The 15,690-nt window shown below is 38.3% G+C and overlaps 1 protein-coding gene across 1 annotated transcript in view; it reads right to left on the bottom strand.

Moving 5' to 3' along the window:
• LOC140237331 (E3 ubiquitin-protein ligase HECTD3-like) overlaps positions 1 to 15,690 on the bottom strand; it is a 48,901-nt gene that overhangs the window by 18,981 nt on the left and 14,230 nt on the right. The window contains exons 5-10 of the mRNA XM_072317268.1: positions 15,276 to 15,389; positions 8,676 to 8,758; positions 2,197 to 2,299; positions 1,586 to 1,648; positions 1,026 to 1,184; positions 169 to 274 (exon numbers count right to left, since the gene is read on the bottom strand). Of these exons, the coding sequence (XP_072173369.1) occupies positions 169 to 274; positions 1,026 to 1,184; positions 1,586 to 1,648; positions 2,197 to 2,299; positions 8,676 to 8,758; positions 15,276 to 15,389 (628 nt within the window). The remainder of the gene's footprint in view (positions 1 to 168; positions 275 to 1,025; positions 1,185 to 1,585; positions 1,649 to 2,196; positions 2,300 to 8,675; positions 8,759 to 15,275; positions 15,390 to 15,690) is intronic.

Genomic DNA, 15,690 nt, shown 5'->3' with positions numbered 1-15,690 from the left:
CATTTTATAAATCAGATATTTAAACTGAAGCCCTTTTAAGGTGCTCTGCGCTCTGTTACCAAAAAGAATTCATACAACCATAACTTTGTACATGCATAAAAAGAGATTATATACAATAACATCAACATCAATAGAATAGAACAGAACTTCATATATCCCTGTTTTCACCTGAGAGAAGATGGCATTCTTGGCTGAGGGGTCCTTACATGGGTCTACCCTGTGATCAGCTGCACTTCTTCGATTGATATACAGCTTGGGCATCCTAGAGGGCCTCCTACAAAAAGTAAACAACAAAACTATGCTAATAGTAGCTGACCATACCTTCTCTGCACTTGTTTGCAATATTAATGATACCTCTTATCAAGAGAAAGCTACTAAGAGGCAAAAGCAATGATTGCATTTTATATATGACTTCTTGTTACCGTTCTTTTTAAAGACATTTTTTTTTCTCCATATTCTGCTCACTAATTTTCGAAATCATTATGCCTATGCCCCATTTTGATCAAGATCTTAGCAATAGCAACTTTACTTGAGGTTAAACTGTCAGCACATTAGCAAATTGACAGCCACACGCATTCCAGTCATTGCCATGGAATGTGCAATTGGGGCAACTGCTTATAACTGCAAACATCTTAAGGATACTAGAACACTGTATCGAGCCATGGCATCTGACTATAAAAGGGGCGCTACATCCACACACATTGCAGTGCCATTTATACAGTTTGGTCAACTCTGCTCCAGTGGGTAGCACTATGAGAGTACAAAGCTTCATTAGGCAAGAATGCAACAAAAGAATGTATGCCATGTTGCGACCAGCTGAAACCAAGTTGGCCAAGCTGTGTGTATGGTTGACTCTGACACATCCATATAAAAAGATGACAGAATATCGATCATCATTGTTGTCTTGTCCATTCAGCATTGATTTTACCTGCATAGGACTCACAAAATTTGTTTGAATGCATCAAGTTACCCAACACTCTTATTCCCATCTACATGAGGGAAGAGTTTGTGAATGGGTTCCTCACCCAGTCTCAGACTGACTCAGGAAGTGGTAGATGAGACCGTTCCTCTTCTTAGAGAGTGGCAAGAACTGACGGACCACCTCCAGGGAGCGGAACGACCCCACAGAGTACTCCCAGGCTGGCACGATGAAATGGATGACGCTGTCCAGCAGCTTAATGAATCTGTGAATAATGACCATCACATGCAACAAGGGTCAGCTATGTCCTTCATTTAGGAACTAAAAGGGCAAGGCTTCCATTCACATTCCATCACTCTTTCCTACTTTTGACTGGTGAAAAACAGCAATAATTAAAGGCAAACAGGACATTCACAGATTACATTGGAAAAGCAATCTATTTTCCTTCAAATGGGAAATTACATTTCCAGTTTATCACACAATACTGAAAATACTGATCATTGCGATAGTTATGATAATGATGATAATTCTAGTTATCATCATCATCATCATCATCATCATCATCATCGAATATTCACGGTATAAGATGATAACAGATGTCATAAATTATCAACAAAACCAATCAACATGTGATCATCATAAGCGGTTTCACAATTACAGATGTACCTTTGTAGAACTAGTGCTCTTCTGTATAGCTTCTCCTTGTCCACAAGCTCTAATCTTGGATACCTGCGCGAATCAGAATCGGAACAGGGAAAGTGTGATGACATACCATCAAGGAACGCAAAATGGGTGAAATAAAGAGATGAGTGGATCATTTCTAGCAAAGACTGAGCCTTTTTAGTTTGTTGAAATTGACCGCATATCATGCTTATCTGATGATACACAGAGACATTATCCTGGAAATATTGTTACTGGCAGCATTTCCATAAAATGATACAGAAACTTGAGTATGAACAAGAAAAGCAACACTAAGTTCAAGGATTATACTGGGCACTTTTGCACACAATTAAATTATGCAATGTCCTAATATCAAACACGACAATGCTTTGCTCATGTTGAATTTTCTGTTTTTGTTTTTGTTTTTTTACATTTATCTACAAGAGGATGAAATCATATGCCACTGGAACACATTGAGATTGAGCACTCCTTACATCTTCTTTTACTAATTTTTTTTTTTTTTTTTCAATGCAGAAATTTCATGCAATTCATCTCAGAAACTGGTACTTGATATCAAAGGACATTTTTTTTTTTTTTTGCAACCATAAATCACTGACCTCACTAACTCCTTCTTGTCAAAGAGATCAATGTTGAGACCAAGATCTCTCTCCTTCAGTGACTTTATCTTGATGCCGTGTATCCTCGTATCCACGCCATCATCTGTGGCAGAAAGAATGCATACATCACAAAGGATTTGTTGGAATTATATACACAATCACAAATATTCATGATTATGACTATCTATTTTTATTATTTATTCGGCTTTCAAACACAAATATCAACATTACATAATATCAAATCAGATCATACAATTAAGAATTATGGGAGCGCCAGGTTGGGCAGCTGGGGTCTGGAAAGAGCCAACTAAATTACTCGGGTCCTCAGGCTTACATCTTTACATTATCATGCTACTCCTATTGATATTGTCGTCCAATTATCAGAAGGAATTGCAAAGGATGAAAGAGGATGCAGTGTGGTAGTCATAGAGGGATGTTGTGTTTCAAAGGACACATTGTGATGGTCATACAACAAATACACAAAATGATGATAACAATGATACTGATGACAGTGACTATGAAAATGATGACAACGACATTAAACATCATTGACATCTTCATCATTGTCATCATCATCATCATCGTCATCATCATCATCATCATCATCAATGTTTTCAATCATGTTTTCAAGTCTGTTGAGTGTGTGCTTTAATTGAACACTGATGTCTGGCTGCAATAACTGCTACGTCAATTATGACAAAATCTGCTCTTACCTCAGTGCAGACTACAAAAAGGGCCCTCCGCTTGTAGTTCAAATGTGTGGCGCTCCGTCGGAATGAGTCAAAAGTCGCAAAAAATGAAATCGTAGTTATGCCTATAAGTGAATTCTACAGACTCTAAGCTTTACACTGATATGTAATACAACTCATTTCGACATCCCTATAGATCATAAAAACGAATATTAACCACGTTTGTTATGTCAGTTGATTTTCTAAATAACGGAGAAAATCGCTCTCAAAGTTCAGGCTATGTTCATGCTCACAACCTGTTTCTTTCACGGGACGAAACAATACAACTGTCCTGCTTAGCGACGGCGCTTACGCTCCATCGCACGCACTACCGTATAAGGCGATAGCTTGGGTATGTAAGATAATCAACCAATCGCAGGACAGGTCTATCATTAACGATTCTGACCAATACGGCAGCCCGAATGTAAACTTCGGCGCGTTTGTGTCCGTGCCGCTGCCGCCGCATGAATGAGTCGGTACGCGTTGTGTGTCGGCTGCGTTGTGGTTTGCCGCAATTTTTAACTCACAAACAATAGGAAACAGTAGAAAGAAAAGAAGGCACGCAATGCGTCTTACGAGAAGCGTCTTTTAGCGAGGGCGTTGATCGCTTCCATTCTCCTCCCATACATGTTGTTGTCAATGGAAACTAAAGAGGATGCGTTTAGCAAGTACCAATACCTAAATAGAACCTGAGAACCTATTGTAGGCGGGCACGCAATGCGTCTTACGAGAAGCGTCTTTTAGCGAGGGCGTTCATCGCTTCCATTCTCCTCCCATGTTGTTGTCAATGGAAACTAAAGAGGATGCGTTTAGCAAGTACCAATACCTATCAAATAGAACCTGAGAACCTATTCTAAGCGGGGGTTCAAAAGACAGCATCGGTAGAAAAAGTCAATGAAGTTGATTAACGATAGTCGTCTTTTGAGATCGTGTTCTTTGCGTGTACTTAAAACCCTCAAATTACGCACATGGTCGTAATGTTGCAGAGCATCCAAAACTGCTTTCGCGTCTTTTCTGCTGCAGCTGTATACAACCGTACATTATGAATTCCCGCCATATTAAAGGCACATTTCCTTTATAGGCGTTGCGTGCACAGTAATTATCGCTTATCAGAAGTATCAGAAATATCAGAAGCAAAGGTTGATGTAGGCTTGACAGCTTCACGTTGGGTTTACAATGATTCTCAGTCACTTTTCTAATAGCATAGCATATAAAAAACAATTAACTTGTAGCTTAAGCGGATTTTTTTTTTTTTTTACATCACATGTGCAGTTACAATCTTTCTGCGTTTGAGAGGTGGATCATAAATAATAATACTGAAAAATATTCGGAATTAATACTTAGGCCTTCTTCCCTTCGTTTTGCATTCACAAACCTTATCAGAAAAAAAAAAATGATTGCTTGATTACTTTCGGGTAAAGGAACTACCGGAAAGGAACCGCATTTAATTTTCTTGTTAACGAACCTAAGCCAATAGCAAACCATATTTCATTGTGTGATTAACGAACCTTCAGAATAATCAATTGTATTACCCTCCTCCCCCAAGGAAAAAAAAAATTCAATGTCATGCGTTGTCAATAGCAATAAAAGGCCCGTTTTTATTTCGTAGTGTGTCTCAGTACTCCTGTGCTTATTTCTGAGGATGTGCCTCTCTTAATGATTGCGATTGATGTTCAACTATTTCTTTCACGCGAGCTTGAACAGGAAGAAGCTAAAATTCAGGCAAGGAGACGAGTTTTCTTCCATGAGATGCAATCATTAAGACACATCTATTCACGAAAGTTGTGTGATTGCTTATGTGCTAAAGAATTGTGTCCATTACATGAATCAGGCACTATACAAAACGGTTGAAATCTACTGAAAGTCGAACTTCGTTTTGTTTTTTGTTTTTTGTTCAATTTCATTTCAATTTTAAGCGGGGATAGACTAGAAATTAATTTGTCTATACTGGCAGGAGACATTACAGTTTTCCAGTACATGCTCCGCATTTAAACAGTCGCCATATTTTCGTGGTCAGAATCAGATAATGGACACGTGATATATTATAAAAATGAAAATAGAAAACAACGAACACGCCATATGTACAAACATTATGAACTTCAATGAATTAAACTTACCTGTGATATTCTGCATAAAAAACAAGCACGCCGATTAAATGATTTAATATAATTAATAGAGCACACAGCGATATCATGCATGGCAGATCAAATCAAGTTCAATTGGTGAGAAAGCTAAATGAAGTTAAAAAGTTGACTTCTTTTCGTTTCTCTTTCAATTCATGAAAACAGAATTACATTGTATATCTATTGAAGAGGATTGTCTCTGTTGCGAACGATCGCCATGTATAGCACTGTTAGTCTCCTGCGCAAATCCGAATCCCTAAATACTTTAATTTTTGCTTGATAATGTAATAACCCTGCTCATAATTTCATAAAGGACTCGCAAATTCAAAGTTTCAAACCGTATACTAAAACATTATATTATTGTATACGGTGTATTTCAAAAAACATTTTGAATGCGTTGCGTGTTAGCATGTTAATAGCACCAATCTGCCTTTTATTTTCCGTATACGTAAAGCGCACAGAAACGTAACCAAATGTTACAAAATACAGTGAAATGCATTGTACGGCGTGTTGCTATCATTAGAAGTATATCCCATTCCTTTTTACTTTTATTTGCTTGAACCAAACCATGTGTCATTTTCGTAGCGACATCACTAGGAATTAGAATGTATGAAGATAATCGTTACTCATTTTTTTTTTGCGCTACTATTATAGCATTTACATTTTCCAACTTTTATTGACATGCAGTACTATGTTACTGTATTGTTACGATTACGAATGTTGGTTATGAATTCAAAAGACTGGTTTATTAATCGAACTACAAAGGTAATAGCTGTTTTGAAAGTAGTTCGATACAAGTTCAAAACGCGATCGAAGTCTTTGTAATAGGGGGAACTGATAGCTCTAGAAAACTTGTTTAGGCTAGTAAAGATTGCCGTATAGGCAATCTTTGTAGAAAGTTTTGACTTAGGCCGTCTATTGAGTATTTTGAGAAATTTAATAAAGAATTATTTGTTTTGATTATGTCAAGAATTAGTTTGAACTATGAGAATAAAAAGGCGCGGTTACCCAAACAATGTCGTAGTTCGATTAGACAGTCATGGGTAAAGTGAATTCATGACTTGACTAATCCTTACTGAATTGATGATCACTTCTGTAAACCATCAGTTATGTCTTGTAATCGTTGTCAAAATTCTTTTGAGCGATGAGACGAAAACCAACAAACAAAATGCCGTGTATCATCGCTCGAGATTCCAACATTTGGCGTCACCCGACCAACAATAAGTGACAAATCAAATGGAATATTATGTTGTGGGATAGCAGACTGTGTTACGATTTTTAAATGTTTCGAGCAATTGTTAAAAAAAAAAGAGAGAAAATGAGGCAAAGTTCAAGAAATTAGAAAAAAGCACGTAAATGCAGGCGATCATGTTTGATAATCATAGTAAGAGATTACAATCGGCCGTGCGGATGTATATGATTGCCTTATTTACATGTCTGATTTCTGTAAACTATGTGATATTTAAATTTAAGTTCCCTTCCCTCCTTGATAGAAGTTTTGTTGGGTTTTCGCTATAGGCATTTATTAGGAAACGCTGTAAAAACGACAACAAATGCCTACTATACATCAAGAGATGATCTATACATACATGAAACACACACAAAAAAAAATCTCTACGTTCTGATATAAATCAACTGCTTGTTTGTTTGTTTGTTTGTTTGTTTGTTTGTTTTGAATTACCATGGTCTTTGTCGGGGGAAAGATGACGAAAAGTAGTAGAGTGTATCACTCTCAAATCCGGATGATTGCGATAAGTGTGTATCCCCGCCCTTTCTATACAGGTAAACGATTTAAGCTTGGTATGCTATTATAAAAGCCTGCATGTGTCACGCGGAAGAACTGATTCCGTGATCACTTTTAGCCTTTCATAAAATTCACGTTTTAAGATGGTAACGATAGCTTGTAGGAGATAGAGTAAGTTAGCGTCACTGACTGTGGTTCTGAACACAAAAGGAGACTGAAAAATTCCTTTACAAATTAGCAGACATAATGCCGATCCTCCAACACTGTTGCTCCATTCCGTCATTGATTCTGCTATCAATGGCGAAGAAAGAATACTGGTTGCGTGATTATCCACCCCTTGATAGCAGGAAGCTTACCTTTCATTGTTTAAGGCTTCGTTGATGCGGGGTTTACTCGGATTCAAGGCGTGAACATTGCCGTCCGAGTTCTTTCATTCGAAATTCCTCAGAATACGCAATTCAATGGGCAATTAGCGCTGCTACTTGGCAAAGCTGTTAGCCAACCCAATTGTCCCAATTCTTTGCAGACTTGACCTCTCACATGTCAGCTACACGCAATACACGGCAAACAGCTTTCATTACAAACATTCTGATTAAAAAACAAAACAAAATGAAGAAGCACACTTTTGAGTAGCGACACAGCTTTCTGTCCCTTTCTCAAATAGGTCCTACTTCTAAAAAAATACACAGATGACTAGAGTCAGAATATCCTCCAAAGGGAACACGAGCTATCTGGGCATCAATAATGTTTGTCTTCCTATTTCTCTCCATGCCGTCACGGCCCAAACCATCATAAGTAATAAGGCAATAAGTTTCATTAACCAGGGAAATAATAGTACGCATTACATACATTTGGCGAATTATCACACAAATTGTCGACTTTATAAAAGCGAGAATAATTGACAACTTAGGCCCTACTATATCTCCAGAGATGAACTTTAAACAGCAAGTCACATACCAGGGAACGAAAGTTATGATTATTTGAACAAATTCATTAATGAGGCCAATTAATAACCGTTGTAAAAGTACACACATGCATAAAAAAGGTTTCGAGTTCGATATGTGATCATTGTATTAGCTCATAGAAAAAGTATCATAAATTTTGCGTGATCGTTCGTTGGAATTATTTTTTTCAGTGCGATTTGTGCGTCATGTCAATCACCACTCATTGAAATGGAGTGCATGTATCAAACGAAACTCGCTGGTCATGCAATCAATAGCCTTGGTCAGCTCACTATTATTGCGTAATTCTATAGCCCTCGCCGCTTGGCCGCCGACGCCGCCGCGCGCACCATGCTTTGTTTTGTCTTCAAAGGGGTCAAGAGCAATGCCTCATTAGCATACACCCTAGCAACGGAGGCGGAGTCTCGATCTGGCAAGAACAATAGGTGCGAAACGCAACGCAAAGGCGAGCGTTCGAAAAAAATGTAACCGAAAAAAATTGTCTCAGAAAAACGGTGATTTGGGACACTTGTACTCATTTTCACACGCTGAAATTTTCTGTACAAACAGATAAAACATAAAGGAATCAAAATCCGTCATAAAAAAATTTTGACCCGAGTAGTGCTTCCCCTTCATTTTCGGCTCATTACGGGAAAACTCCCCGTGCGACTTATGACTCATTTTGTCGGAGCGCCACACAAATACAATGATAAGTTCTGCTCTTCCTCTCTCCACCTTTCTCTTTCCTTCTTTTGCACCAACTGTGCTTGCCACAAATTACTCATTCTGGCAAGTGTCCATATCTGGTCGCTACTGCTCTACACCTTATGCAGCCGGAAGGCTGTGATAAACACTTGACCACTATCCCCCCCCCCCTTCTCAACTGTGAATGGAAGCTGATAGTTTTTACAGCTAAAATTGAGCCATTGTCTTGCTGTCTTACCTTTGCATGCCTTTATTCTGATTTCAATTGTAGAGTAGAACTGTGTCATGTCTTCTAGTATACACATGTCACCAGAGAAGGTCCTGCATAGGGTGAGATTAGATGCCACAAGGAGAGTGACTACATGCCATCAAAACTCCTTCAATCTTAAATTTCCTACCATCACTCGATCTTTTGTCTAAAGCAATTCTGCCAACTTAGTCCCACCCCACCAACCCCCCCCCCCCAAAAAAAAAGAAAACTAGATATATCGCTACGGCGACTGATATGCCTCCGCCATAATGCATGGTTCTCCTAATAGGTCTATAGTACAATGTCTTGACAATGTGTGATGACAGTTTCACACAATTGGCAAAATATTAAAATGACACGTTTGCCACAAATGTGCTGAATGTTCACTTTCCTAGAACTAGGTTCAATTGGATGAATGATTAAAAATGTCAGAGTGCAGGTATTTGGGGAACTGATGATTTTTACTTGACTTTTGACCCTTTTATAAGTTTATGCATTGAGTAATTTTCAAGGTATTGAGAAAAAGTATAATTTCAGTATCAAATGGGAAAATAGCATTATCTAAACCTGGCCTTTGACCTTTGACCTCACAGTTCCAAAGAGAATCACTGTTAGGTTGAACATGCATAAATATGTAAGTTTCATGATGATACCTTGAGTTACTTTTGAGATATGGAGGAAAAAGTGCAATTCAACACTTTCACTTGACCTTTGACCTTTTGGCAAGAAACTTCCCACAGAATATATATCGGGTAATACATGCATACATCAAGTTTAAAAAAAAAACCCTTCAGGCATTGCATAACCATGAGGAAAGTAGTGATATTTTGAGGAGTTGACCTTGACCTTTGACCCCCTGACCTTTGAACCATGACCCCCCAACTTCCCTAGATAATCACTGCCCATTGGAACAAACATATATACTAAGTTCCATGAAGATACCTTGAACCATTTGCGAGATATGGAGAAAAACATGAATTTTCAACCTTTTTTTTTCACAAAATAACCTGTGACCTTTGACCTTTGACCCCGTGACCCTAAAATCCAAACAAAGTATTATCCCCCCAGGATATACCCTCATACCAAGTTTGATGTAAAACCACCACACGGTTCTTGAGATATCGACAAAAACAAAATGGGACGTACAGACGGACGGACGGACGACCCGAAAACATAATGCCTCCGGCCACTTCGTTGGCGGAGGCATAAAAAAAAAAAATTGGTCACGAAGCAAGGCCAGCGTCGCACACACAAACAGACCCTGTTAAATTTACTTTTTCATGTATAAAGACGGAACAAGCGAGGGCACCATCACCAAAAACAATAGGCGTCTTCGTTTTACCATAACACACCTTCATGCCAAATTTGAAGATGATCTAAGAAGAACTGCAGCCAGTAGAGTGCTCACAAGAAAATCTCTGCGGCGGACGCGGCGCAACGAGGCCAAATCCATAGCATCCTCCGAACTCTGTTCGGGGGATACAATGAGTGGATGACCTATATGTCAACACTCAGCATACTTTCACACCCCATGATAGCATACTATGCAAATGATATGCAAATGAGTCTATTATGCCCATTGCATATGGATATGAAAGATTGAAAATACATACACTTTGTATGACTACGTTCCTCTTTTAACTGGAACATTTTCTCTGTGTGTACTGCTATAATTGTCATCTACAGAAACATTCAAATCCAAACTTCAAAATGTTACCTATTCCTCTCACACTGAGGACTATAATTGCAGTCTATAATGTTCGGAACAATTGCATTCTTTATCTGGTATGTGTTTGTTGTTGTTTGCCATTTTCTTCTCTGTTGTCAAGCTTGAACATGTGTTATATCTATCTTTTCATTTATGAAGCTCCATGAGCACTAAAAAGCGGACCTGTGCGCTATACAAGTAGCCACTATTATCATTATTATTATCATTGCTACTTCTATTACTATTACTACTACTACTACTACTACTAATAATAATAATAATAATAATAATAATAATAATAATAATACTAATACTAATTGAACTCTGCAATACATCTTGTAAAACTATGTCTGCTGATTCTTTAACTCCTTTACATGTATCAGTGTTTTTTTGTGAGTGAATATATGCTACTGTCATACATTGTATAGTACATGTGTGAATAATGTGCACAGCTATTAATATTTACCAGGTACCATATTTTTTCCTTTCATTGATTTCACATTTTTCACAGAGGAAGACATTCAAAACTACAGAAGCACTCTGAGAGCGCAGACCTCCGGCAAGCATGCAGCTCATTCCACCACTGATCTTGTTCTTCCATAGAAGTGATTTCCACCCATACATACTTATAGCATTGTGCGCTGAAAGTCGCCCAATTTCCCAATATAGAAGCCTTTGTTACGTCATAAACCCTCAGCTGCACAGCGCGCCTCGCCCTAGCAGAAACTAGAGCACGCACTAGTGCGCGCATGCAAACCTCAAATACGCGCAGCCTGAACTCCCAAGTTCATTGACCCTACCTGCCAAAATATCAAAAATCCTTCATAAATTCCTCCAAAATTCTCAGATCACTACCAAAATTTGATCATCTGTTACTTGTATCAATCTAAACCTTTCCTGCAAGTTTCATCCAAATTCATTACCTACTTTTTTGAGTTATTTTGCACACAGACAAACTAACTAACTAACAAACAAACAAACAAACAAACAAACAAACAAACCAACGGTAACGAAAACATAACCTTCCCCCTGGGCAGAGGTAATAACACAGTAACAGCAGATTTGTGACAGAAAAAATCTACTTTATCTGCAGATTATCCTATCATTGTTTTGATAGCAGAAATTCTAAAGAATCTGATAGGGTTGGGGTTTTAGGTGGTATGGAATTGTTAAATGGCATTGTTAAATTCAAGTATCAGAATGGCTAATCACTCTCGACATCCAGCTGAATCCCTGCTTGGCAAACTGCTTGGCACACTCTCTTATTGCCACAAACTAGCATTAGATTAACATGAAAACATATGAGTGGGACTGTAAGGACAGCAGCAATTCTGCTTAACCCACCACCTAGGCTTCAGTTTCTGTACCCGTTCACATGGGTGAACCGATATTTAAGAATTTTTAGCTGGCAGAAATGTATCAATACATTGCTTTGAAAGTGATTGCTATACAGAATCAGAGCGTATGCAAGTTTTGTCCTGGCAGCTCATATTACAGGATATAACAGTAGTTGTTGAATTCATGTTCATGGAATACAGCAGTGACCACAGAAATGTACACATGCACGTTACATGATCAGGAGTTGATATTTTCACGTTGTTAGATTTGCGAATAGTACCCAGATCGGAGAATTCCCACAAATAACCCCAGGAAAACAGGTACGGTATGAAGTCTCATGAATAAAGATTGTCTTTGATGCATTTGAGGTGACAAAAAATGATGTCAAGTATCAAAACTAAATGCAATCGTAAAATTTGCTTTGTGTTTGCTCTGTGTTGTGGGCTGCTCAGGTGCAGCCCTGTCGCGATTTATATATACAGCGACTGGGCTGTGTATAGTTAGTGTACAGTGTATACAATATGCACAGCCCTGTACAGTGTATTTACATAATATGTGTATGCACAGGCCTGTCACATCATTATCACAGCAAGTCATGACTGTGTATAGTTAGTGCACAGTGTATTTACATAATATGCACAGCCCTGTACAGTGTATTTACATAATATGTGTATGCACAGGCCTGTCACATCATTATCACAGCAAGTCATGACTGGTACTCTTAGTGGTACCAGTCTGGTGGCCCCTGGCTGGGCCCCCTGCCTTGGGCCAGCACTTAGGCTCCTGGCCTCGGCGCGGCCTTGGGCCCTGTGAGCCCGTGGGCCCCTGGGCCACTGGGCCTGGGCCCACTTGGGCTATGGGCCCCTGGGCCTGGGCCCACTTGGGCTCTGGGCCCCTGGTTCCGGGCTAAGGCCCGTGGCCTTGGGTCCGGCCTTAGGCCCCGCCTTTGGCCCGGCTGTACTTTGTACATGGTCTATGTGAAATCAGGCTTGTCTGTAATTGTATAATTACAAATAATTACAAATAATCACAAATGATCAACAGGTCCATACTACATATAGGACTATATGAATATATGAATATATGATAATATGAATATATGAATATATGATTATATGAATATATGAATATATACAATGTATGTGAATATATATATTATTATATATGAATATATAAATGTGATCAGGCATTCTGTTACGGTGTCAGATCTGCGGTCATTCATATATAGCAAATTTTATGCATACATGTAAAAATGGCATACATTCATGTGTACAGTATGCTACTTGATTGAACCAGCCAATGGAGAAAGATCACACCATTGAACAATACTTGAAAGACATGTACAGTTCAATGACTTATTGCTTGTTATTATGAACTCTGTAGAGGTATGCAGCCCTCTTCAGATGGAAAACATACAGTTGGCTATCAAACAGAGCTTGCAAAACCATCAACAATTTATTGAGTTGGATTTTGTGTGTGTGTGTGTGTGTGTGTGTGTGTGTGTGTGTGTGTGTGTTAGAGCTATTTGGCTTGTTTCCTTTGCACACATCATCACAAATTCCCGAAGTCTGAATAAAGTGAAACCAAGACCTTCATATAGATGTGCTGCATTGTAAGGTGCTGGATCAGAGCACTACCATAAGATTGACACCATGGCGGGAATTGTGCTAACAGTGTACTATCCTTCCTGTGCATTTATGTTAAAGTGTACCAATACCCTGAAAATCACATTTTAAACTAGAAATGTCACTATGGCGACTGATACCTCCACCATAATGCATGATTCTCCCAATAGGTGTATAGTACAATGTCTTCACAATGTGTGATGACAGTTTCACATAACTGGCAAAATACTGATATGACAGGTTTGTCAGAAATGTATTGAATGTTCACTTTCCTCAAACTGGGTTTGCTATAATTGTCTAAGAGTGCAGGTACACATATTTGGGGGATTGAGGATTTTTACTTGACTTCTGACCGACCCTGTTATAAGTTTTGCATTGAGTACTTTTCAAGGTATGAAGAAAGAGTGTAATTACAGTACAAAATAGATTTTTTTTTTTCATTTAAACCTGACCTTTGATCCTTAACCTTTGACCTCTGGAAATTTCCCGGAGAATCTCCATTAGGTAATACAACATGTATATATTAAGTTTTAAAACTAATAATGCAAGCATTGAATATACACTAGTATATGAGGGAAACAGTAAAATTTTGAGGAGTTGACCTTGACCTTTGACCCCTGACTACATACTGACCCATGATCCCTAAATTCCCTAGATAATCCCTGCCAGTCAGTACATGCATATGTACCAAGTTCTATGAAGATACATTAAACCATTTGCGAGAAAAGTGAAATTGCAACATTTTCACCTAACCTTTGACCTTTTGACCTTTGACCTTATGACATGAAACTCTCTCTGGAGAATCTTTACGCAGTAGTACATGTCTACACTAAGTTTCAATAAAATACCTTTGGGCATTGCATAGATATGGGGGAAATAGCAACATTTTTAGCATTTGACCTTGACCTTTTGACCTTTGCCAATGTCACTAAAATCTCCTTAACTAATTGCCCCATCATACATCATCCTTGGACCAAGTTTGGTGAAAGTTACTTCATCCAGTTTTGAGTTATCACGTAAACAGGTAAATTTTAGGATTTGACCTTGATCTTTGACCTTTGACCTCTGTCCGATTTCACTAAAAAAACTATCATGTAATTGTCCCATCATACATCATCCTCAGACAAAGTTTGGTGAAATTTGCTCAATCCAGTCTTGAGTTATCGCGTAAATGGATACAATTTCATGATTTGACCTTGACCTTTGACCTTTGGCCGATTTCACCCAAAATCTAATCAAGTAATTGCCCCATCATACTTTATACTTGGACCAAGTTTGGTAAAATTCCAGTCAATATTTCTCAAGTTATCGCATAAACGAATGCAGACGGACGTACGGACGGACAACCCGAAAACATAATGCCTCCGGCACCACTTCGTGGCGGAGGCATAAAAAAAAGAGAGAGATTCTACATTTTCTGTTAGGAGAACAATATCTTATTCATTTAAGTATGGTCATCCTCAAACTATTCTCTGATAAGTACTGTCAGATAGTGAATTCATCTCTGGACATTTATGATGGGTTGAACAATAATGATGAAAGTCATTGCCATCACACAGTGTTTTTGAGTACCAGTACTAGTACTAATGCCAGGGTGTCCAACTAGAAATTTTCACTAGTTAGTGAATATCTTTTCTGTCTACACACTATGAATACATGAAGTAACAATATCAATGATACTGATGATTATTGACAAAAATAATAACATCAAAAACAATAATCATCATAATTGACACCATTATCAGAATCACAACAATAATAATAATTATAACTGCAGTCACAATTTGTATCGATTATCATAGTTTCTTCCACTACATCTACCCTCCAATAGTACTATATATACTACTGCTATATTATCAAACACAATTCGGTTGATATTTTCTATTGTGCTCTGCAACAATGAGGGGAGACCCTTACTGTTCTATGGTGATGTCGCTCAGCTTCATTAGATTTTCCACCTCACCCGCCATCACCACCACGTGGGTCGGCATGTAATTATCGTCGTGGGCGTTGACCGTGATGTACAGCTTCCTGTGTTCAGATGAATAATGAAGAAGTCAAACAAAGGCAATGCAGACTTCATTCAAAAGATAAGGTTTTGGCTTTGGTTAGTCAAGAAGCCATTTCAAATGCTGCTTTTTATGCAGCGAACTGATGCTGCTGGTAGGAGCACAATCTGATCTATCTCTTATGGCAAAACTAGACTTTGCAGAATTGAACACAGTTTGTGTCAATAACAGTTTACTACATGTATTTGTTTAAACAAAGGCTTTAAAAAAAATCCTCTTTTGGATCATGAAGACCAGCAAGACTTTAAACAGACTGACAAAGT

Source organism: Diadema setosum, chromosome 13 (genome assembly GCF_964275005.1).
Source record: "Diadema setosum chromosome 13, eeDiaSeto1, whole genome shotgun sequence".
NCBI classification, from domain to species: Eukaryota; Metazoa; Echinodermata; class Echinoidea; order Diadematoida; family Diadematidae; genus Diadema; species Diadema setosum.
Note: the sequence above shows the minus strand (reverse complement) of the source record. Positions and strands in the feature narration are given on the sequence as shown.